Source organism: Muntiacus reevesi, chromosome 3 (assembly GCF_963930625.1).
Source record: "Muntiacus reevesi chromosome 3, mMunRee1.1, whole genome shotgun sequence".
Taxonomy (NCBI): Eukaryota; Metazoa; Chordata; class Mammalia; order Artiodactyla; family Cervidae; genus Muntiacus; species Muntiacus reevesi.
In genome coordinates, this window is record NC_089251.1 from 187,577,699 (window position 1) to 187,601,858 (window position 24,160).

General features: G+C 39.7%; 1 protein-coding gene across 2 annotated transcripts in view; it reads left to right on the forward strand.

The window, feature by feature from the left end:
* The window catches only part of SLC18B1 (solute carrier family 18 member B1), a 30,158-nt gene extending 6,517 nt beyond the window's left edge, over nucleotides 1-23,641 (forward strand). Inside the window, exons 3-14 of one of the 2 annotated variants that reach the window (XM_065927777.1) lie at nucleotides 4,940-5,035; nucleotides 5,352-5,425; nucleotides 6,144-6,291; nucleotides 7,855-8,011; nucleotides 14,266-14,402; nucleotides 16,366-16,467; nucleotides 17,755-17,846; nucleotides 19,129-19,224; nucleotides 20,920-20,994; nucleotides 22,341-22,434; nucleotides 22,530-22,582; nucleotides 22,809-23,641. In XM_065927777.1, the coding sequence (XP_065783849.1) occupies nucleotides 4,940-5,035; nucleotides 5,352-5,425; nucleotides 6,144-6,291; nucleotides 7,855-8,011; nucleotides 14,266-14,402; nucleotides 16,366-16,467; nucleotides 17,755-17,846; nucleotides 19,129-19,224; nucleotides 20,920-20,994; nucleotides 22,341-22,434; nucleotides 22,530-22,582; nucleotides 22,809-22,875 (1,191 nt within the window). In that variant the 3' untranslated portion in view covers nucleotides 22,876-23,641. Of the gene's footprint in view, nucleotides 1-4,939; nucleotides 5,036-5,351; nucleotides 5,426-6,143; nucleotides 6,292-7,854; nucleotides 8,012-14,265; nucleotides 14,403-16,365; nucleotides 16,468-17,754; nucleotides 17,847-19,128; nucleotides 19,225-19,656; nucleotides 19,764-20,919; nucleotides 20,995-22,340; nucleotides 22,435-22,529; nucleotides 22,583-22,808 lie in introns of those variants that run through there. The other variant, XR_010662224.1, reaches the window with a different exon arrangement.
* The last annotated feature ends 519 nt before the right edge of the window (nucleotides 23,642-24,160 follow it).

The window sequence follows — 24,160 nt, forward strand, 5'->3', positions numbered from 1 at the left end:
TTATTTAGGAACACAATGTAAGAATATATATTTTTAAAGACAAGGATTGAATGATTATCATAACTTCCTGTAGGAAGCGATAAACTAATTTTTTATCTTGGAATTGTAATTAGGGTGAAAAGATAAATAAATAGAATTAAGCCTGTTGTGGATGACAGATTTTAAAGGGAGTATGTGTGTGCACACACATTCCTGTATTCAGAGTAGAGTGATTTGTGGAAGAGCTGAAGCTCTGGCAAAGGATGAATCTAAGTCACATCTTCTAACTATAAATATTCACTGCTGGCTCCTGTGTGATGCATAGAAGGTGCTGGATAAATGACCACTGACTGCCTGAGAGGACAGATGTGTGTTTCAGACTTAATGCTTCATGGTGTGCCAAGTTGCCAATCTTATCTTAAAAAATTAAACTCATATTTTAACCCCTTAAATGGTTATAGCTAGAACCTGATCTAAGGATCCACCATAATTCCAGGGTTTTAGAAAGGTTTTCAAACCTCTGTCTATTCAGTTGTACAACACAACTAATAGTATCATTTGAAGTCCAAAAGCAGTAGTTTTAGAATGAACACTATATCATCTATAGCAATTGGAGAATGTAGTGGCAACCCACTCCGGTACTCTTGCCTGGAGAATCCCATAGATAGCGGAGCCTGGCAGGCTACAGTCCATGGGGTCATAAGAGCCAGACACAACTTAATAACTAAACCACCACTATCATCTGTAGCAAATTTAGGAGTCACTGGTAGAGTAGTCTGTAAACAATCATAGGAATCATTGATGGGTGATAAATTACTCCAAATGTTTCAGCAGCATGTTGGAAGGAGAGGGAGCTTCTTTCATCTGTGTCATTGATGTCAGGAAAGGAAACTTGATCTTCTGTGAACTGTTAGGTAGTTGGTATCAGAAATAGAGAACTGAATGGTCTGATCAGTCCTTGGGATGACTCCTGTACCAGTTTAAGGAACTTTCTGTTCTTAGATTTTTTGACCAGCAAAGTAAAGTGGTTGCTTGGGGGTTTTTTGTGTATTTTTATTGACATTTGATTCTATAACTAAATGTGATACTGAGTTGGAAAACCTTCTTCCAGTGTGTTTCACCTTTATGCTCACGCTGCTAGCACACTCACAACACATGTGATACCAGATGTGTAGGTTTCTTCCCCCACACCAAGCAATTCTCTGTAACACCAATTGGATGTCCTACCATTCAGTTCAGTTCTGACACTGATCTGTGTTAGCCCAGACCCCACAAGTTAAGAACTCAGTCCCACAAGACTGCCCTCCGCTTCAGATGCCAGTTGCAATTAGTAGGTCTCCAGATTACCCCCAACTTCTGTCCAACTTGGCTACAAGTCACAGGTTCCCATGTGGTGTGTGTGTGTGTGTGTGTGTGAAGCTTCTTCAGTCATGTCCGACTCTTTGCGACCCTATGAACCGTAGCCCGCCAGGCTCCTCTGTCCATGAGATTCTCCAGGCGAGAATACTGGAGTGGGTTGCCATGCCCTTCTCCAGGGATCTTCCTGACCCAGGGATGGAACCTGTGCCTCTTATGTCTTCTGCATTAGCAGGTGGGTTCTTTACCAGTAGCACCACTTGGGAAGCCCTCCCATGTGTTAGGGAGATTAAAATGGAGGAAACCCTGTTCAGACTTTGGAAGCAGGAGAGTGGGCCTCTGCCCTACTTCTGACCTGCCTGGACACCGCAGATCCTTCCTGCAAGCACCGCAAGTGCTTAGATAAGAAAAGGAGTGGCTCTTGGAATTCTCGAGCCTCTGAAGATCCGGCCAATCCCTGGGGTCTAACAAAATCCTATGACTCACAAAATGAAACAAAGTGCAGTGTAAAGGTTAAAAGAGAACCCCGAAACCAAAGCTGCATTTTTGCATGCAAACTGCTGATGATATCAGTCTGAGGCCTGGGATTATAAGTGGAAGCCCCCTAACCACAATTTGAAGTCTCACCCATGGGGTGGACACACCACTCGGGACCCTTTCCCATTGCGACTCCAGATTGCTATTAACAAGGGACTTTCCAGCCCTGTTCAAGTCTGGATGTAAGTTGTTGGCTCAGTTTGGTGGTTTATTGTCTGTTAGTTCTCTCTCTTGTTTCTTTTTTTTCTTTAATGACTGCATATTGAAATTAAGTCAAACCTATAAAAATTGAAATTGCTTATTTGTGTGTAATGAATGGTTTCTTTTCTTAGCAAATCCTTTGAACTTATAGGTAAAACTTTAGGCAAGACACAATGACCCCCTACTTCTCCACCTAGGATTCAGTTACTTGCTGGAATGGCTTCTAGAACTCAAAGGAAACTCTTGCTTAACACTATTATAAAAGGATGTGATAAAGTATACAGCTGAGCATGTAGATGGAAGTGATACAGAGGGCAAGGTATGTGGCAGGGGCTTGCAGCTCCCATGTCCCTGCAGGTGAGCGACATTCCCAGATCCTCCATGCGTTCACCAACCCCAGTCCCACACCTTAGGGATTTTTATGGGGACTTAGTCACATAGCCACGATCAATCATTAACTCAGTTTCCAGCCCTTCTCTGGAGAATGGGGTGTGGGACCAAAAGTTCTAAGCTTCTAATCATGGCTTGGTCTTTCTGGTGACTAATCCCCAAACAGGAATCACCAAGAGTCACCCAGGAGATACCAAGGGACTAGGAGCTTGGTGTCAGGAACCAGGGTCAAAGACCGAATATTAGAACATTATTACTCCTGGGGCTCTTATCACTAAGGAAGTTACAAGGATAGTCAGGGTTCTGTGCCAAGAACTGGGGGCAGAGACCAATAAGTATATTTTCTATGAACTCAAAGATACCGAAAAGAAAGCGTTTCAAGATCAACTGTTGGCTTAGTTCTACAAGAGAAGCTGAGCTTACATTTCCTCAACCAAGACTTTTTGTTTTGTTTATACTCTAGTTCTGATTTTGGCCTGCTAAAGCTAACAATTCTTATTTTGGTTGGGGGCAGATGTTATTGAGGTATAATTGTTATACAAAAATTATACACTCATTATATATTAAATGAGTGTATTAAATGTTATACACTCATTTAATATATCCATCTTGATGAGTTTGGACATATGCACACTATCTATGATGTCATCATTGCAACCAAAATATTAAACTTATTCAGCACCTCCAAAAAATCCCTTGGGTTTTCTTCTTCTTCTTCTTTTTGTGGTGAGAACATAACATGAGCTTATCTCACTTAACAGAAAATTTATGTCCAAAGAGCTATACTTCCCCACTGCCTCCTTCCCAAGCCCCTGACAACCACCATTCTAAACTCTGCTTCTATGAATTTGGCTATTGTAGATACTTGGTACAAGCAGAATCATGCAGTGTTTGTTCATCTATGAGGGCTTACTTCGTTTAGTATCATTTCCTCAAGATTCTTGCACCCATATTCTTGCAGATGCCAAGATTTCCTTATTTTTGAGGTGAATAATATTCTGTGTTCTGTATATACCACAGTTTCTTTGTCCATCCATCTGTCGATGGACATTTGGGTTATTTCTATATTATCTTAGTTATTTCTTAGTTGTTTCTGTATTATCTTAACTAGTGCCACAGTGAGCATGGGATTGCAAATATCTCTGAGATGCTGCTCTCATTTCTTTTGGGTATATACACAGAAGAGGGATTGTTGGGTGATATGGTAGTTCTGTTTGTAATGTTTTGGGGATCCTCCATATTGTTTCTGTAGTGGCTGCACCATTCTGCATTCCTGCCAACAGTGTATAAGGGTTCTGATTTCTTCACCTCCTCACCAACAGTTGTTATCTTCTGTGTTTTCAGTTATTGGTATCTGTCCTAACTGGTGTGAGATGATATTCCATTATGATTTTAATTTGCATTTCCCTGATGATTAGTCATCTTGAGCAGCTTTTCTTACACCTGGTGGCCATTTGCATGTATCTTTTTTAGAGAAATGTCTGTTGAAATCCTTTTCTCATTTTTAAGTCATGTTCTTTGTGGTGGTTTTTATTAATTATTGAATTGTAGGAGAGTCTTACATATTTTGAATATTAGCTACTTATATAGAGATGGTTTACAAATTGCTTTCTCCCATTCTGTAGATTGCCTTTTCATTCTGTTGATCGTTTCCTTTGCTGTGAAGATTTTTAGTTCAGTGTAATTCCACTTGTTTGATTTATCCTGTTGCTTAGATTTTTGGTGTCAAATACAAGAAATCATTGCCAAGATCAATGTTATGACCTATATGGGAAAAGAATCTAAATAAGAGTAGACATGTGTATATGTATAACTGATTTACTTTGCTGTACAGTGAACTAACACAACATTGTAAATCAACTATACTCCAATAAAAATAATTTTTACAAAGTCCCCCATCCTCCATTTTCTTCAAGAAGTTTAACAGTTTCAGGTTTTATGTTTAAGTCTAGTTTGCTTTGAGTTTAGTTGGTGAGTGGTATAAGATAGGGATCCACTTTCATTCTTTAGCATGTGGATATCCAGTTTTTCTGACATCATTTGTTGAAGAGAATATCTCTTCCCCATTGTTTTATTGATCATGCTTGTTTAGGTTTATTTCTGAGCTCTCTCTTCTATTCCATTGATCCATATGTCTGTCTTTAGGCCAGTATTGTACTGTTTTAATTACTACACTTTTGTAATCTATTTTCAAAGTCAAGAGGTGTGATACCTCCAGTTTTGCTCTTTTTCCCTCAAGATCATAAAGTTAACAGTTTGTTTTAGGCTTGGTGAGTGAATTATTTTCATGTCATAGAACTGGGTTTTACTACAAGTTCTCTTTCCTTTCTTAGCCTTTATTCTGAAATAATAATCTCTGAAATTGCTTTACAGACAAAGGTTACAGGAGGATGGTCCTCTGATCTAATAGCTCCATTTTTTCCCCATACTGTTGCTAATTTATCTTTCAAACTTTTTCTTTTCTGTTTCTTTAAAGGCTGAAAAGAAAGGAGCCAGCAATACAGTTATTGGTATGATCTTTGGATGTTATGCTTTGTTTGACTTTCTGGCATCTTTGGTATTTGGAAAATATGTAAGTATTAATTTTTTAAAATGGTGTAATAAGTTATTCTAACTTACAAGTCTAAAATTTCCACTGATGCAGAAATAACCAGCATCGTATGTTATGAACTGTGCTTCAGCTGACAGTTCCATTCTTACAGTTGATTGATTTTTAACTTCTTCCATGTTTGTAAGAATGCATGTTATCATTCCACTGAAGAATTATGTTTTGTTAACTGTATATATCTTCCCCAAATCTTCTGTTTCCTGATACAGTGGATTTGTTTATGTCACTATAGACTTGTAGCAGTCATCAATTTACCACTTTTCTTTGACGTTTATTATAGCTTGTACATATTGGAGCAAAATTTATGTTTGTAGCAGGAATGTTTGTCTCAGGAGCAGTTACAGTTCTCTTTGGGTAAGTCATGTTCTGATATGTTTGGGAGCCTGAACAGATTTTCTAATTTATCTTCAGTTTAAACTGTTAATGGTTTCTTTAAACCAATCATTACCATTGATTATCAAATGCCTGGCATATGACTAATGGTGAAGGGAGTTGGATGGTGTGGAGAATTAAATGAATGACATTGATCTTAAGAAAAAAATCCTCTAGGGAATCACCATTAAGTTGTCTGCTAAATCTGTTCTTTAGGACTTCTGTGACTTGAGTGACAGAAACTTAACTCAGTTTTCTGAGTCACAGATTTTTTTGGCTTAAGCAAAAATGTAAGTTTCTTGTCTAAACAATCAGCTAAAGAAGATCAGAATACAGATGTTAAGATAATGTTATCAGAAGTCTTTCTCAGGTTCCTGATTTTGCTTTTTTTTTTTGCTTGGGGAAGACCTAAATCTAAGTCATTCTACATAGGTTCTTGTTAGATTGACTCTATATTTTTCAAAAGGTCTATTTAGTATTATTATTTAAGACATCAAATGTGTCAGTAGAAAAGGACAATGAGGCTGTTATTATGACACAAATTCCTCCTACTAAAAATGTAACAAAGAAACTCTTAAAAATTCATATTCTAAACTGACTTATTTTAATAACTGTGATTGAGGTATTACTGCTTTCAGTGAGTACAGTTAAAAAAAGTAAAATAAATTTGGTATCTGAGGATTGTCTTATTATTTTTTAGTCTCTTGGACCAAGTTCCAGAAGGACCAGTGTTTATTGCTATGTGTTTTCTACTGAGAATAACTGATGCAGTAAGTTTCGAGGCAGCTATAACTGCGTCTTCTTCTATCCTTGCAAAGGCTTTTCCAAACAACGTGGCGACAGTATTGGTGAGTTTATACACTTTTCCTGTTTTCCTTTTAGTGTAGGCTAAAATATTTGCTTGACCTTTCAAGCCAAAGCTGGGGCCCATTCTTCTAGACCTGCTTTTTTTCCTACTCTCTGTGTATTTGTTACCTTTTACCCCAGTTTCTACTTTCAGCAGCAGGCTGTCAATAGACGTACCCTTAGTCTTACTTAGGTGCTTTTCCTGGGCTCAGAAGCCCCTAAATGGGCAAAACCAAATACTCTTTTTTACCTCTTAAAAAAAAAAGCCTCGGTAGTAGTATTTGCTATCTCTCTGTAGCCTAGATTGTGGCTGGGCTGCCTGAAGCAGATTTATACTAGAGTCCTGCTTCCATTTCTCCCAGAGTCATGCAAAGGATCTTGGAGATTGTCTTGAAGTCCATATGTGCTTCTGCGCAGTAGGTCTGAGGACAAACTTACTTTACCATAAAAATCCAGAGCCTGATAGCATTGTATGGACATACATTCTCATATATTGCCCAAAAGCCTTGACACAGAGTATTAGTGACATAGCAGATTCTTGTCGCAGCTCTTGGCTGCTGCCTCCCTGATCCCAGTGAGACTTTCCCATATCTCTCTCCTCCGGACCCAGGCATTCCTGAAGGACTCCTGGTTTGTATGTGAGAATAGGCACCACCCTCAGAGACCTCAGGTCTAATCAGTTCAGTACCACATTTCCTCATTTACCCATATTAATACTACAGTTTGAAAGCTTTGACCATCAGGTAAACCACTTGCTGTATAAATATAAATATTTACACTTTTATTAAGTATATATACTCATATGCATTTACACACTTATTGTAAGTACACATATCTGTATATGTGTTGTACATCTGGATAAATTCACTTTAGGTTCTACAGCAATTTGTCAGGCCATGGTGGCCACTGTAACAGATACACTATTTTCATTTCCAAAAAGTATATTTTTCAGAAGGGGTTCAGGAAGATGCTAGTCGGTTGACATGCTCTGTAAAACAAGGTTTTGTGGCTGAACATGATTGGAGTAGGGCTTTGCTGTCCTGCAAGTTAGAGGTGGTCAGTTCACGTTAGTGTGAGTTGTTTTCATTTTATGTGTGAACAGACTATAACATTTGCCCGTTTTCCCATAGTACTGCTGATTTGTCTCATTCATTAATAGTTGCTGTCATGGTGCTTTTGGGAAATTAGTCTTTTGTTAGTACTTTTTCCCCATTCTTCGTTTGTCTTTTTTTTTTTTTTTCTTTTTTGCTGTCCATAGTTATTCATTTTTTCGTGTAATCAGAGTTATCAGTCTTCTTTTGTGTCTTCTGAGTTTTTATGTCATAATTAGAAAATTTACTTCACTGTGAGGATTAGGAAAAAACTCTCATATTTTATTTTTCTAGTACTTTTATAATTAATTTCAGGGTGCATGTTTAAATTTTTAGTCTATCTTGGATGTGTGTAGGTGGTGTGTGTATAAATTGTAAAGTAGATAGAATTTTTCCTGAACTTTCCATTAAATCTTTGTTCATTTTTCAAATGAAACATATTAACTCAATCTTCTTTTGTTTTCCCATTTTTAGGGAAGTCTTGAGACTTTCTCTGGCCTGGGGCTTGTGCTGGGGCCTCCTCTGGGTGGCTTTTTGTACCAGTCCTTTGGATATGAGGTGCCTTTCATTTTTCTGGGATGCATAGTTCTGCTGATGGTTCCCCTCAACATGTGTATTTTACCCAATTATGGTAAGACCTCATTTATTGCTCATTTTAAGAATCTTAAATTTAAATATTTTTATGCCTTTGTAGGAGACCAATTTAACATATGCACACTTTCATTTTATATAATCACTAATAAATTTGTAGTGCATGCTGAAAGAATCAATTCTCTTTTCAGAAATGTTGTGGTAGGCAATTAGCTTACATAAATTGTCATAAATTCTTTCTGACCTATAGAACTAGCAAATATTAAATTCCTTATCATAAAACATATGCAATGCCCACCTTGTCTTCTTGGGTTCTAAATTAGATTCTTTACATCTTTTAATATAAAGAATCTTTCCATTACAAGGCACTGTGACAGGAGGACAGTTAGACCTTCCTCCCCCAGGCTTCTTGTAGCTGTGCGTGCCGCACGACTCAAGTGTGAGACCCAGGGCCACAGCAGGCAGTAATGGGAATCATCTTGGCTCCGAAGCTTCATAGGAGTCAACCTATCCCGTAACAACTCCATAGTCACAGCTGCCAGGGTCTCCACGAGGCACGTTCTGGGTACAAGAGTCCCCAGGCTCAGGAAGGCACGAAGCCTCGGGTGTTGATGGCTTGTTTATAGTTCCTTCTGTGCAGATGAAATTCACCAGCCAGGGGTCGTTTTCATTATAAGCCAGATTGCCTAGTAATGGAGTTGGCATTTTACCACTATCAGATGACCACTACGACAGAACCGCTGAGTTAGCTCGAGAACTGGAGGAGAGCCTGTCATCTTTCTGTACATCGTGATAGTTGTTTCTGTAGTCAAGCATCCCAGACTGGCCTCCGATGGGGTTCACAGGTGAACACTTGGCTATTAACTCAGAAACTGACACCAGGTCAGATTCTCTTGCAACAGGAGAAAGAGTTCTGTTTACTCTTTATCAATAACATCATATAGGGAAAAATGATGACTTACTAGTTAATTGTGGGATGTGGTATTTAGAACTTCTGTGATTAGGTGCTGGGCTGACCCCAGCATCAGTAATTCTTTGAGTCCTGACTTGCTCTCCTCATCTCTGCCCCTCACTCCTACAACATGGTATCTTTTGAAGCCCCTCTAAGCCTAGTTATTTGGTACTTATTTCTCTTCATTCCTGTTATTCCTCAATTAAAATTTTCCTACATCTTCAATTAACTTAAAGTTCCAGTTGTTGTTCAGTTGCTCAGTCATGTCAGACTCTTTGCAACCCCATGGACTGCAATATGTCAGGCTTCCCTGTCCTTCACTATCTCCCGGAGCTTGCTCAAACTCATGTCTATTGAGTCAGCAATGCCTTCCAATCATTTCATCCTCTGTCATTCCCTTCTCCTCCTGCCTTCAATCTTTCCCAGCATAAGAGTCTTTTCTAATGAGTCAGCTCTTCAAATCAGGTGGCCAAAGTATTGGAGCTTCAGCTTCAACAACAGTCCTTTGAATGATTATTCAGGATTGATTTCCTTTAAGATTGACTGGTTTGATCTCCTTGCAGTCCAGGGAACTCTCAAGAATCTTCTCCAACACCACAGCTCAAAAGCATCAATTTTTCATCGTTCAGCCTTCTTTATGGTCCAACTCTCACATCCATACATGACTACTGGAAAAACCGCAGCTTTGACTAGGTGGACCTTTGTCGGTAAAATAATGCCTCTGCTTTTTAATACGTTGTCTAGGTTCGTCATAGGTTTTCTTCCAAGGAGCAAGCATCTTTTAATTTCATGGCCACAGTCACCATCTGCAGTGATTTTGGAGCCCAAAAAATAAAGTCTGTCACTGTTTCCATTGTTTCTCCATCTATTTGCCATGAAGTGATGGGACCAGATGCCAAGATCTTCGTTTTTTGAATGTTGAATTTTAAGCCAGTTTTCTCAACTCTCCTCTTTCACTTTCATCAAGAGATTCTTTAGTTCCTCTTCACTTTCTGCCATTAGGGTGGTGTCATCTGTGTATCTGAGGTTATTGATATTTCTCATGCAACCTTGATTCTAGCTTGTGCTTCCTCCAGCCCAGCATTTCCCATGATGTACTCTGCATGTAAGTTAAATAGGCAGGGTGACAATATACAGTCTTGACGTTCTTCTTTCCCAATTTGGAACCAGTCCATTTTTCCATGTCCTGTTCTAACTATTGCTTCCTGACCTGCATACAGATTTCTCAGGAGGCAGGTAAGGCAGTCTGGCATTCCCATCTCTTGAAGAATTTTCCGCAGTTTGTTGTCATCCACACAGTTAAAGGCTTTAGTGTAGTCAGTGAAGCAGAAGTAGATGTTTTTTCTGGAATTCTCTTGCTCTTTCTATGTTCCAACAGATGTTGACTATTTGATCTCTGGTTCCTCTGCCTTTTCTAAGTCCAGCTTGAACATGTGAAATTTCTCGATTCATGTACTATCGAAACCTGGCTTGGAGAATTTTGAGCAATACTTTGCTAGTGTGTAAGACAAGTGCAATTGTGCAGTAGTTTGAACATTCTTTGGCATTGCCTTTGGGGTGGAATGAAAACTGACCTTTTCCAGTCCTGTGGCCACTGCTGAGTTTTCCATATTTGCTGGCATATTGAGTGCAGCATTTTCACAGCATCATCTTTTAGGGTTTAAAATAGCTCAGCTGGAATTACATCACCTCCACTATGCTTTGTTTTGCTTCCTAAGGCCCACTATGTTTTCATGAACAAAATGGTTTGGCAAACTTTCTGTTTATCTAAGTAAGGATTTTGTATTTAGATTGAATGGGAAAAACTGATATATATACTTTTAAATCTCACAATTTATAATGTTAAAGCTATAAATATAGATTTAGGTGTTCCCATTAAGGAGTGCCTTTGAAAATTATTGTTTTAGGAAAGCTTATAGGTAAAGCTGGAAAGTTAAATTTCCTTTTATTTTGATGATATTGGCAGAATTTTGTGTCTATAAGTTCTACTCCACTAGTTTGCTTCCTTTTAAACCCATGAACACTGTGGATTTGGATTACTAAGAGTCAATTTCAATCCCTCACTGTCCCTCATCCTTTATATTTGTTTGCCAAGTCTCCTCTTCTGTATTGTGCTAAAGAAAAAATCCACCTCCCCGCCTGGCCATGCTATTTGGCTTGTGGGATCTTAGTTCCCTGACCCGGGGACAAGGGATGAACCCATGCCCCCTGCAGGGCAATGTGGAATCTTAACCATTGGACTGCCAGGGAAGTCCCTAAAGAAATATTTTTAAAACACAGGCATGTACATGACAGTCCTCTTTTTTAAAATTTAATTTTTTAAGATTTATGTTTTTAATCGGAGGATAATTGCTTCAGAATGTTGTGCTGATTTCTGCCGTACAAAAATGTGAATTAGTCTTTAGTATACACGTCTCCTCCCTCCTGAGTCTCCCTCCTCCCACCACTCCCTCCTCCCACCCCTCTAGGGATGCCTGAGTGTGGTGCTCAGCCGCTTCAGTCATGTCTCACGCTTTGAGACCCTGTGAATAGTAGCCCGCCAGGCTCCCCTGTCCATGGGATACTCCAGGCAGGAATACTGGAGTGGGTTGTCAAGCTCTCCTCCAGGGGATCTGCCCCACCCGGGGATCGAACCCACATCTCCTGCGTCTCCTGCATTGCCGGTGGATTTTTTTTTTTTTTTTTATACCACTGAGCCACTGGGAAGCCCCCTGTAGGGATGACAATCTCTCAATAAAAATGCCTGAATCCCTGAATTGTGAGCTTTACCTTGAAAGCCACTAGAAGCTGTTGTTAGAGGTTTCAGGCAAGTCATATGAGCTGGACTGTCTCCCACTTCCGCTCTATCTAACTCCGACTCATCCTTCAAAACAATTGTATGACCTCCTCTGGAAAGTTGCCCTGAACCCTCTGAATCACTGATCTAAATGCTGATCAATAGTGCCACAGTGCTCCGCGTTTTTCCTATCCCTTCACACCTGAGGGCCTCTCCGCTTCCTCACCTCTCAGAGCAGCTTCCTGTGGCAGACATTGTCCACCATGGAGTCATGTCCTCCAAGAAGAATGTTTCAAAACTGGAGGAAGCAGAGAGATTACTTAAGCAGGTTGGAAAAGCTGCCTGGGTGATTCTGCTATGTGTCTCTGGAAACAGGTATCACCCTAAGTTTTCATTACTTGGGCTTCTTGAACGAACAGCTTAGCTAAACTCATGTGTTATTTTCATGGATATTCCTGTATGTTCTTATGGTGATAATCCCCCTTCCCACTCTGCATTCAGAGAAAGGGACCATTTATTTCATAATAGTTTGTCTTATGCCATAGACCCATAATACCTCTATATACACAATAAATGTAATTGATTAAAGTTGGTCCTTTATCATTGTTATTTTAAACATCGGTAATATACAGTCCAAAATCCATAACCAGTGAAGTCTCCCTGCTGGCCTGCCTCACTGAGACGCATGGTGGGCTTAGCCCTTTTCTAAGTCAAATCTGTAGTGAAATGGGCTGGGCTCACATTTGGTTCATCACTGACTATTTGGCTAGTAATTAAGAAACCAACAACACAGTTTGACTGTATCCCTCTTATCCTGACAAATATAGCTGGACCACACTTGATGCTTCTTTTGTACTTTGCTTCCTACTGGATCATTATTCACCAAGAATTTATTACATAATGAGCTCTGTTGGGCACTCTTGGAGAAATGAGGCTATGTCAGTGCTGATCTGGCCCTCAGGGCATCCTGGCCTAGCTCCTTGCAGTCTCCTAACTCGCCTCCTGTCTATTTCCCAGGAGACACAGAGGTAGCTCTTTGAACTGCAAATCTGAGTCTCACTTCTTGTTTGAAACCTCTAGTGACTTCCTGGGCTCCTTAGCCTGCTTTACAAAGTCCTGCATCATCTTCTCACTACATCCTTCTGTAGTGTGACCTCTCCTCCCGACACTCCAATCCCCACCCTCCTTCTTTACTTCTGCTCTTCCATTTCCTCAAACAGAATACTTTCCCCTCACTTTTGAGTCTCACAGTGAGTCATTCCTGGATAGTATGCCTGGGTTCTTCCTTCCTCCATCTGTGCTTGCTCATCTCAAGCTCATCCTTTACGCAGTAATTTGGACATTACTACTTTCATAAATTCTCTCCTAAACCGCTTTCGCTCTTCTTTTAGGCAACCGTCTCACATGCTCCAGTTGGTACCCTCCTGGCTCCATCCTGCCTCTCGCCACACCTTTTTGTAACTTCTCCGTGAGGTCAGGATCTGAGTTCGTCTTCCTTGGCTTTGTGTGCCCAGGGATGTGGCGTGGTATTGACTCAGCAGAGATTTTGTTGAGCACATCACTTGGAAGATAGGAAAGTCATCAAACAATAAACCATGTGAGATGAAACGCAGCTTAGGTTGCTCCATTACATGGTAATGGAGGTAAAATTTGCAGGATGCTCAGGACCAGAATGGGGCTTTACAGAGTGGCTAGAGATTGAAAAATTAGCAGGAGAAAAAGAAGGGAGTTATAGGATATGATTGGAGGCTTAGGAACAACCAAACCTGGTACTTGGGACAGTGCAGAAGTTGTGTTGCTATTGGGGAAGTGGCAGCACCTGAGGTTGGTGCCTCCCTATAGCTCAAAGGACTTTCCTGTAGCTCAAACGGTAAGGAATCTGCTTGCAATGCAGAAGACCAGGGTTCGATCCTCGGGTTGAGAAGACCCTCTGGAGAAGGGAATGGCAAGCCACTCCAGTATTCTTGCTTGGAGAACCCCATGGACACAGTAGCCTGGCAGGCTGCAGTCTGTGGGGCTGCAAAGAGTCAGACACAACTAAGCGACTAACACGAGGTTGGCTCTCAGCTGACCTTGTGCCAAATCGAATGTACTCATGATTCACTAGCATCCCTTTCAATCCAGTGTTTTTCCGTAAGCAGAAAGAAATTGTCTTCTGTTCTTTGATTGACTCAGATTCCTCCTCAGCACACACACATCGTTGCCTGATAAAGCATCTGGTTTTTCCTACCACCAAGTGCAACTTTATGCGCTCTCCATTCCATCTGGGGAAAGCCTTCTAGATGATGACCTATAACCAAGACCACTTCTTCTCCTCATATTCTGATTCCAGTTGATTTTTTTTGAATCTGAGAAATTATTTTTTAAGTACCTGGAAATGGCCTCTAGGTTTGAATAACTTATATGCAACTGTTGATAATGTGCAATTTTAGGCAAACTCAGAGGTGTGGTTTTTTTGATTACTGGATAAAGATGGTGTTACTGATTTTACTTTTGAAAATAGACTGAAAGGTTAAGTTCAGTAGTTTTAATTACTCTAATTTCTTTTTAAATTTTTACCCCAAAGAGTCTGATAAAGGGAAACACTCATTCTGGAAACTCATCACTTTACCCAAGGTTGCCTTTTTATCCTTTGTCATCACCTCATTCAGCTCCTGTTTTGGCTTCCTTGATCCTACACTGTCCCTCTTTGTTTTGGAGAAGGTGAGTAGCCTGGTGATGAAGACTCCCCATTGTGGTAGGTGCACATAACTGTTTGTTCTCAGGCCCTGCTTGCTAGGAAGTCCTGGGTGTGGCTGCAAGGAGGAGGCAGAATGAAATCTATACATCAAGGTAGCCCCTACCTTCCCTCTGTGATGTCCCTATAAGTAGGGGTCTGCTTTGTGTAAATGAAAGAAGGCTTTCATCTGGTCTCTTTCTCCTAGGCCTCGCTCTAGTCATCATAGATCTGGCTTGGGCAGCATCCTGACTGCTTAACAAGGATACTTTCCTCTGTTTTAATTCCACTGAGGCATTTGAGCTTCTGGGTGGCTCATTTAATGTGAGGTGTCCTTCTTTTCTGGACTTCCCTGACCCCCTCTGGGTCCATTTACTTTTAGTCTATTGTGTATATTTGAAAGACTATGAACTATATTGATCTGAAATGGGAGAAAGTAATCAGAAGTGTCTATCTTTTTAATGCTGAAAATGACTGAATTTTAAAGTTTGATGTCATAGCAATTTGTTCTTTGATATTTTTGAAAAAAGATTATTAAGAAATAATACAATAGAGTATATTGCTGAGTCTGACAGTTAATTATACTAGAGAGCTAATCTGAGTTTATAAAGACAGAAATCTACTAGCTGCAGCCCAAGTTCACCTTGAGGCCCTAGAATGAAGAAAGTACCATTTATCAGAAACACAACCCCTTGAAGTCACTCGACAGTTTGTGGGTATTCTACGGGTAAACTTGGGGACTGTAATTTTAGTGCCAGGCCCAAGTGTTGGAAAATAATGTAATATCACAATTAAGCAGTGAGCATCTATGAGGTAATGCATAAGAAAAATATCTTGTGTTTTTGATGACACATTCCATTCACATTATCAACAACGAGTCTGCTTAAGAGTCATTTTTCTTCCTTTAAGAACTCTGTCCAAACCTAGAAAAAAAGTGTAACAATCTTTCATAAACCCAGGTTGCTCATGTCTAACTTATAAAAATCTTTAGGAATGTACTTCTCTGTTTTTATATCACATTTTTTTTTCCTATTGCTCTTCTTCTGCCTTATCTGTTGTTTCAATTGGCTTTTTACTGTCCCATCATTGATCGACCAGTCTTTTAGGGAAGGAAGGGGTCCACCCTGTCTCCGCCTAGCTGTAAAATCAGAAGAGGATATTTCTGACTTTTATATCTTGCTACTGTCTTTAAAGGGCTAATTTTTAGCTTGAATTATGTCATAAAAATTGTTAAAACATATACTGACCTAAGTAGATCCCATGTGCTTAATTAAAGAGTAGTTAAGGAAATTAAGGAAAATAAGAATGACTCAGATAACCAAGAAAGGCATTTGTATCATGTTGGTAATAGTAACAGAGTTATGAGGTAGCTTACTATTATAAAAGCCTTATAAGAAGTGTCATACCATCTAATTCTTTAATTAGAGATTAATATCCCTTTGAGATGGACAGAATAGGTATTATTGTCAGTGCTTTTTACAGAAATGCACTTTCGTCTATAGACAGACAGTATACCTGGCATTGTTGTTTGACATGCAGATTCTCAGGCCTCCTCCCAGACTTTTTGAATTAGAAATTCTTGAGCTGGGGTTTCCGAACCTCTTATAACAAGTTCTCCAGGTAATTTTTTTGTGTATACTAACGCTTGGAAAGCACTGGTTGACATGTAAATATGCTATGGTTCATAGAAGGATAATTATACAATATTTACTATCAAATGCTAACAAAGCAAAAGCATCCTGGATTTGTGACCTCTGGTTAGGTTTCTTCTCCCACAATGAAAAATAATCCATTTACAAGCATAAGACAAAAATCACAAAGGATGCTAAGTGTTAGTGGTAGCCTCATGGCAGGTGATAAGAGCTGAAGAGATGGTAGAAGGAAAAGATAGATATTTATTTTTAAAAAATGACTTAACCATGTCACTTTAACGTGGGATTTCTTTTACAGTTTAGCTTACCAGCTGGATATGTGGGACTGGTATTCCTGGGTTTGGCACTGTCCTATGCCATTTCTTCACCACTGGTGGGCCTGCTCAGTGATAAAATGCCAGTAAGTACACTTCATTGATATTTAAGAATGACTTTTGTATGTCTAGACTGGTGGTTGTCCAACTGTACTTCTGGAGTTCTGCAGGGCTACTGATTAGAATTAACATATTCAAATTTTAAAAAATGTTATCTTTATTGAAGTATAGTTGACAAAGAAAACTTTAAGATATTTGAAGTATACATCATGGTGATTTGGTATATCTACACATTGTGAAAGGATTCACTCCATCTAGTTAATTAATCTATCCGTCACCACAGTTATCTCTGGGGGGAGAGGGAGCAGGGAGAACATTTAAATTCGAATATACTCATTTTTTTGAGCTGATGGAGAGGTTTCAGGATCTTCCAACTTGTCAACACCCTGAACAGACTCACTTTTTAATTGCTTCAGCTGGGAAAAAGGGAAGCTTATGCCAAAACTGTTGAAAAACTCCTGGATTAGACTTTCTAAAGGAAAAGGTTCCCTTGATGCAAAAAAAATGGATTGACCTTAATAATGAGGACAGAGCTCAAAGGTACTTAGGACTTGACCAACTTGAAAGGATAAAATGTAGTTTTTCTACGAAAGTGAAAGGACTGGTCATGTCAATGTGCATTGTTATCCCAGAGCCATCCTGAAAGAAAATTTCTTCTGTTCTCCTTTAACTAGGTTTAAATGATTCAGTCTAGATGACTAGAGAGCTTAGTACTATTAACCAAGTCTCAAGCGTCTGTGATCCTAGTGCTTATTTTCATGTTTCCCCTCTTTATTGCACGTGGGTATGTATTTATGAAGACTGGTTAAGTGGCGATTACTTGGTAATCCAGGTGGGAAAAAGCAAGTATCTTAAAGTGTTTGGAGCTTAGTTTTAAGATATAGCCATATATATAACTGAATGGATATCATCCCCTTGTAATGTTTAGCCTGCATTTCAGTAGTTTATAAGAAAACATTTATTTGATACTTTTTAAAATGTGAATTTTTCTAGATAATGCATCTACTTGCTTGTTTCTTGTGGTGACTGCTTCTTTGAAATTGTTATATCTGAAACAGTTCATCATTTGCAAAATCTACAATATACTCCCTTTCCAAAGGGTTCCTGTCCTTTGCTCACACCCTGTCTTGGGGTAGACTGATTGCACTTGCTTTGTGTTTACCATCTACCCTGTTTTCTCTTCCATGTAAAGTTTTGTTTTCAATGTATTAATTTTTTTTTAATACCATGACTTGTGTTCCTTGATGATTTCTTTATATTCTTGGATTATGGGAGGTTTTTACCTCTAAGTTTCTCTGGACTTTCTTTCTCAGCACCTAAGGAAATGGCTTCTGGTTTTTGGAAACTTAACCTTAGCAGGTTGCTACATGGTCTTAGGACCTGCCCCCTTCTTGCACATTAAGAGGTAAATTTTTTTTTTCTTCTTTCAAATTTTCGGCCAAGTATTATTAAGAATTATTTTTTAAAAATGTTGGTGTAACTCTGATATGCTTAGGATCTTTGAATCTTATTATTTAAATAATGATCAGATTTAGGACTATACTGAAATATTTGTTTTACTGACAGTATTACTGGATGCTAGCAATGGTCTAGTTTCTGAGTCATCCTTAGTATGTGATAGCTGCTTATGAAAGCTTGTTTATTATAATTTCTTTGCTAAAATAAAGTGAGCTACTTAGAGCTTTTTAGGTACCTCTGGGACAAAGCATGACATGGAAAAAAGCAAGGATTTCAGAGTCCTTCATGTTTGGATTTGTATTTGGGCCTTGTACCTTCTTTGGTATGTGAACTTGGGTAACTCATTTAACTTCCAAGAGCCTAGGTTTTCTTATCCACACACACACACAAAACAGGTGATAATAGTACCATTGGAATAACTTTCTAGGCTCAGGATGGAAGTGGCTCCAGCCCAGGGTTCCATATCAGCAAACCGAAGCTTAGAAAACTTTAATGTCCCTGTAAATGTTCCTCCTGGCCAGAAAGCAGTGTATCCAGTCAGCCCGTCACCCCCAGATCGCCAACCCTGCTCTGGCTTTTTCACCCCAGACAAGACAGACGGTGTGGCCCTGGCCAATCAGATATTTTCTGATTTTCCCTTCCTTGTTCTTTACTCTTTACCCTGTAAAAGCTTCCTGCCTTCCATCCCATTTTGCAGTCCTCTGAAAGGAGACCATCCGCCTCATGAAGTGTTAAGTCAAGTTTGCTTCTATCACCTAGATTGTCTTCTTTAATTGTTTTCACAGACCCCCATTGCAGGGTCGCTGCAAGGATTCTAAAGAGCAGTGGATGTGAAGTAACTGACGTGGGCCTGGCATGAAATAGCAGGTTCCTGCCACCACCTTTACCACGTCCCTTCTGTGCCCTTTTCCAGTCAATGGAATTTTAAAACTAAGTGCTTGAATGAGTGACATTAACATTGACATTTTAATCAACTTTGGAAGGATTTTATATGGTGATAAGGCAGGTTGACTCCAGGCATTTAATATGTGTGGCCAAAGATCTTGGGATAGCAGAATGTATTGATTTTTTTCCATCAAAATATAAAGATCAGATGGGAATAAGAATCAGACTAGTCTTGTAATCTGTGAAAGGAACTTCTCCCAAGTTCCTTGCCCTTTTGGGCATGAAGCTTTGCTGTCTCTTTCAATGTTAATTTTTTTTTTTTTTTCTCCAAAACTTTTTTGCAGTCAGCTCTGGTTGCTGGTGCTGATGTTGGTCATAAATGGTATCTCTGCTGGAATGAGCTTAATTCCAATTTTCCCAGAGATTCTCACTTGTGCACAGTAAGTTACTTCCGTTGCTTGAACTGTTGTTACAATTAACGGTAAACATCACAAGCTTTCTTGAATTTCTCAGTTTTGTAGGATGTTGGATATTTTTTTTACATTACTAAATCTTCATGATTTCATGTCACACAATATTGTTATAAATACTATAAGCAACAATACAATAATATAAATGATGATGTAGAGTAGTATTAACACAGTGACAGGTAAAATGGGTTGTGGGTAGAAGCTTGGCTCGGTTTACACCTTGGTACAGATATACTTTTAAAAAGTCAAAGCACATATATTTGTGTATATGTATATGCATAACTGAAGCCCTTTGCTTACAATAGGAATTAATACAACATTGTAAATCAATTATCCTTCAATAAATTTTAAAATAAAGCCCAAGCACAGTGGAAAACCCTCAGCATCATTTCCCTCTCACAGCAGAGGTCCATACAAGGACACAGAGTGACCAGGTGAAATGATTTTAGCTCCAATTCCAACGTGTGCGTTTTCCCCCCTCACTCCACCAAGCACTTCTCTGAAACCAGGTGAGTGTCCTGCAATTCAGTTAATTCTGAAACCATTTAGCTGGAGATGGCAGCAGGTCCACCAGGTTAAGGGCTCAGTCCCACAAGACCGCTCTCTGCTGCAGAAGCCAGTTTCAAGTGCGGGTTGTTACCTGTGCTTCTGACCCACTGGCTGTAAATAGGCAGTTCCCGTGACTTGGATTTGGTTAATTTACTGGAGTAGCTCATAGATCTCAGGAAACCAGTTCACTCGTCAATAGTCAGATGACTAGATACCAAGGGCAGTGAGGTCCCAGCAACGGGGCCTCTCTCCAGGCCCAGCACTGGGGCAAGAGGAAGCATTCTGGCTTCCCAAGCTGGGAGCATCCTGAACTCAGTCCCTTTGGATGTTTATGAAAGCTTCATTATGTAGGCACGGCTGATTAAATCACTGGCCAGTTGGCAACTGATTTAATCTCTAGCCCCATTCCCATCCTTATGGGGAAGGGGTTTGCAGGGCTGAAATTTCCAACCCTCTAATCCATATTGATTCTCCATGCAACGTGGGTGCTGGTCCCAAAATCATCTCATCAATACAACAAAAGACACTTTTTTAAAAATGGCTCTCATCTTTTAAGAAATTCCACAAATTTTAGGAGCTCTGTGCCAGGAATGGGGAAGAAGACCAAATGTATCTTTTTATTGTGAAGTACCATACCACACCAGGGATTTGTCACTTGGCCGTCAGTCTTCAGTAGATGTGATGATGAAGAACACAAAGTGAACTTGAGCAGGAAAATAACTGTTGGTTCTGATGTGCCAATTCAACAGTCCTCATAGGAATTAGGAGCTGCTTCTGTACTTTCTGAAAGTTGCCCATTGTTCTCTTTACATGTTCGTTTCATTTTAAGATTTCTTAATTGTATACTTTAACATGTAATGCAAGTGGGTTGGGATTCTTAATATTATATCCTATATATATATACAGTAGAAGCATTTCTAGAAAACTCTGGAGTAGTCATAACTAGGAGAATAGCTTCAAATTAGGTTAACTTTTTATTTTAGAAATGGAGTGTTCTTGCTGTTGGGTTTGTCCAGATAATCCCTGGTTTGGTTTAGTTTATCTACCATACGCTGTTCGTTTGTTTCATGAAAGTCTCCCTTTTAATCGTGAATATACTCTTGTTCCTTTTTGCAGTGAAAACGGATTTGAAGAAGGATTAAGTACCCTGGGGCTTGTGTCGGGCCTCTTTGGTGCAATGTGGTCAGTTGGGTGAGTAGCTTTGGAATTTAATTCACACTTGTAAGTTGAAGACTCCTATTCCCATTTTACAGATGGAGAAATTCAGACACTGAGAGATCAGAGGAGCTGCCAGAAGGCACATAATTCTCTTAGGGCAGGGCTGCAGTTTTGACCCATGCTATCTGACTTCAAGATCAGTGGTTAAAAAAAAAAAAGATCAGTAGTTATACCAACAGTTTTCATAAGATAACCACAATGGTCTCATATACTTTGTCTTATTTAAGTGATATTTTAAAGTTCTTTTAACAGGAGCATGTCTCAGGTTTAAAGATGTATTCATTTATTCATTCATTTTTGTATTTATTTTTTACTCTGTACTAATGGCAACCCACTCCAGCATTCTTGCCTCGAAAATCCCGAGGATGGAGGAGCCTAGGAGGCTACAGTCCACTGGGTCGCAAAGAGTCGGACATGACTGAGCAACTTCACTTCACGCAACTTCACTTCATGTTGTTGTTCAGTTGCTAAGTCGTGTCTTGACTCTTTGCGACCTCATGGACTGTAGCACGCCAGGCTCCTCTGTCCATGGGATTTCCCAGGCAAGATTACTAGAGTGGGTTGCTATGCCCTCCTCCAGGGAATCTTCCCGACCCAGGGATCAGACCCACATCTACTGCCTCTTCTGCATGGGCAGGAGGATTCTTTTCCTTTAAGACTCTTTTGAATGCATGCCATCTTTTAAAAATTCTCATATAAGGCACCAGCTTTTCAGAAGCAATCATAATCTTAGGATTGTTTAAACATTTCAAACATCATCCTTTTCAGGCAGAATTATTTTCTTACTTCCCTTGTGGCTCAGCTGGTAAAGAATCCGCCTGCAATGCGGGAGACCTGGGTTCAACCCCTGGCTTGGGAAGATACCCTGGAGAAGAGAAAGGCTACCCACTCCAGTATTCTGGCCTAGAGAACTCCATGAACTGTACAATCCATGGGGTCGAAAAGAGTCAGACACGTCTGAGCGACTTTCACTTTCTATGTTCTTACACCTAATCCCTGTTCAGGGCTTCCCAGGTGGTGCTAGTGGTAACGGATCCGCCAACAAGCAGGAGACAAGATGAGGGTTTGGTCCCTGGGTGGGGAAGATCCCCTGGAGGAGGGCATGGCAACCCACTCCAGTATTCTTGCCTGGAGAATCCCATGGACAGAGGAGCCTGGAGGGCTACAGTCCACGGGGTCACAAAGAGCTGGACAGGACTGAAGTGACTTAGCATGCACGCACACGTAGTTTCAGCATAATGAATTGAAGAGGTCATGTAGCCCAATAGCGGTAGCTTTTTTCGGCTCCTTTTAATCTTCTTTCTTCTTTCCACTGTTAGTGCTTTTGTAGGACCGACGCTGGGGGGATTTCTCTACGAGAAAATCGGTTTCGAATGGGCAGCTGCCCTGCAGGGTCTCTGGGCTCTGACCAGCGTGAGTGATTGGTCTTTTACTTCCATTTTTCTTATGTTTATGGAGCAACATGACTTGGGTAATTGACGCTAACCATATCTTTCATTATGTTAAAGGGACTAGTGATGGGCTCGTTTTATCTGTTGGAGCACTTGAGGAGAAGGAGGAGGTATGGTCAACTCTGGAGCTTTTTCCCTCCCTTTAAAATGTGGCTTGTGGGAGTGGAAAACAAACACCGTTTTACACCCATTCTTCCAGTCTGAAGCTCTCTGGGCTCTCTGTGCCTCATCACTTGATAGACACATATATGGAAATAGTTGGGTAGCGATGTAGGTACTGAGGTTTTTTTTAAGGTGAGAAATATTGAGGTTGGCCTCTTTTTTCCTTCAATATAGATCTGAACTTCAAAATATCCTTGGCACAGAGGAGGAACAGACTGCTCTCTTGTCTGATGAAAGGTAGCCTTAGGAATTTCAACCAATACAGGACTGGAAGATGGATGCTCCTGGCCTTGAACATCAGTGTTGGACTTTCTTAATTTTTACGCACAAAACTCCGTGGACTCCACACCAGCATCCTGGAAATGTTAACATAGTTTTGGGTGATCCTGTGTTGGGCTGTACATTCTGCTGTCCTGAAGAACTGGCCTACTGAACCAGGCATATTTGAAATCTTAAGTATGAGAGGAGTCATTGAAAATTAACAGAAGTTTGTGGTCTTGAGTGACTAGACTGGGCCTTGAAGATGTTGTTGACTCTGTTTCATCTGTTTACTTTTTTATTGAGTGCACTGATTCTGTGAATGTACCTTTTTTATTAACAGGAAAAGAACTGATTTGACATGCCTATAAATAATGTAAAGATAACTCAAAATATACAGAATAATTACTGTGAAATCAGTTTTTAAAATAGTTGCTTTCTCTGTGCCCTGAGTTTTTGTTTGTTTGTTTTCATTCAAAAAGCAATTTCCAGCCTATGGTATAAAAACTCTATTGTATATCCTGGCCATCAGCTCTTCTAAAAATTTTGTTTGTGTGAAAGATACAAGAATAATATTACTTAGCACTTCCAATATTGTAGCATACTGTGAATTAGGATCTTGATTTATAAATAATGCTTGGTTTAATATTATTCATTTCTCTTAATGTCTCTGTTTTAGTTCTATCATTAAAAAAATTAAATATTTCCAATAGATGTATCCCATTTCCAGAGCAAGTGAGTCCACAGGAATACTTGTTCTATGTTAGGGAAGGGGTTCCTCTGACTTCATGTAAAATCCATGTCATTGTTTTGAGTGAATCTCTAATGTATAATTCTCATACCTCCTGATCCATTTTCATAGTTTAGTAGCCACATTTACCACCACCCCCATTTTTTTAGTAGACTAAATGGTTTTTCTTCTATTTAGTAATTCAAACATATTAAATGCCTTCTCTAAGCAGACATTGTGCTTGGTATTACAGAGTTAGCTGTGATCAAGATAAACAGTCTAGCCTTTATGGAACAAATATTTCAGTGGAAGGGATAAAGAATAAATAAATGGCAGAATCTCTAATTATCTATGATAGAAAAAACCTGGTGATATGAAAGAGTAATTGGCTGGAGTTGATTAGGTGTGAGGGTCCTCCTTTAGATAAGGCCTGTCTGTGGAGGGGCTTTTGAACCGAGATCTGAAGGATGACAATGAGGCAGCTGTTGAGAGGGGAGAGCCCTCCTCAGCTTGCGCAAAAAGGCTTGGCATGGTCAAA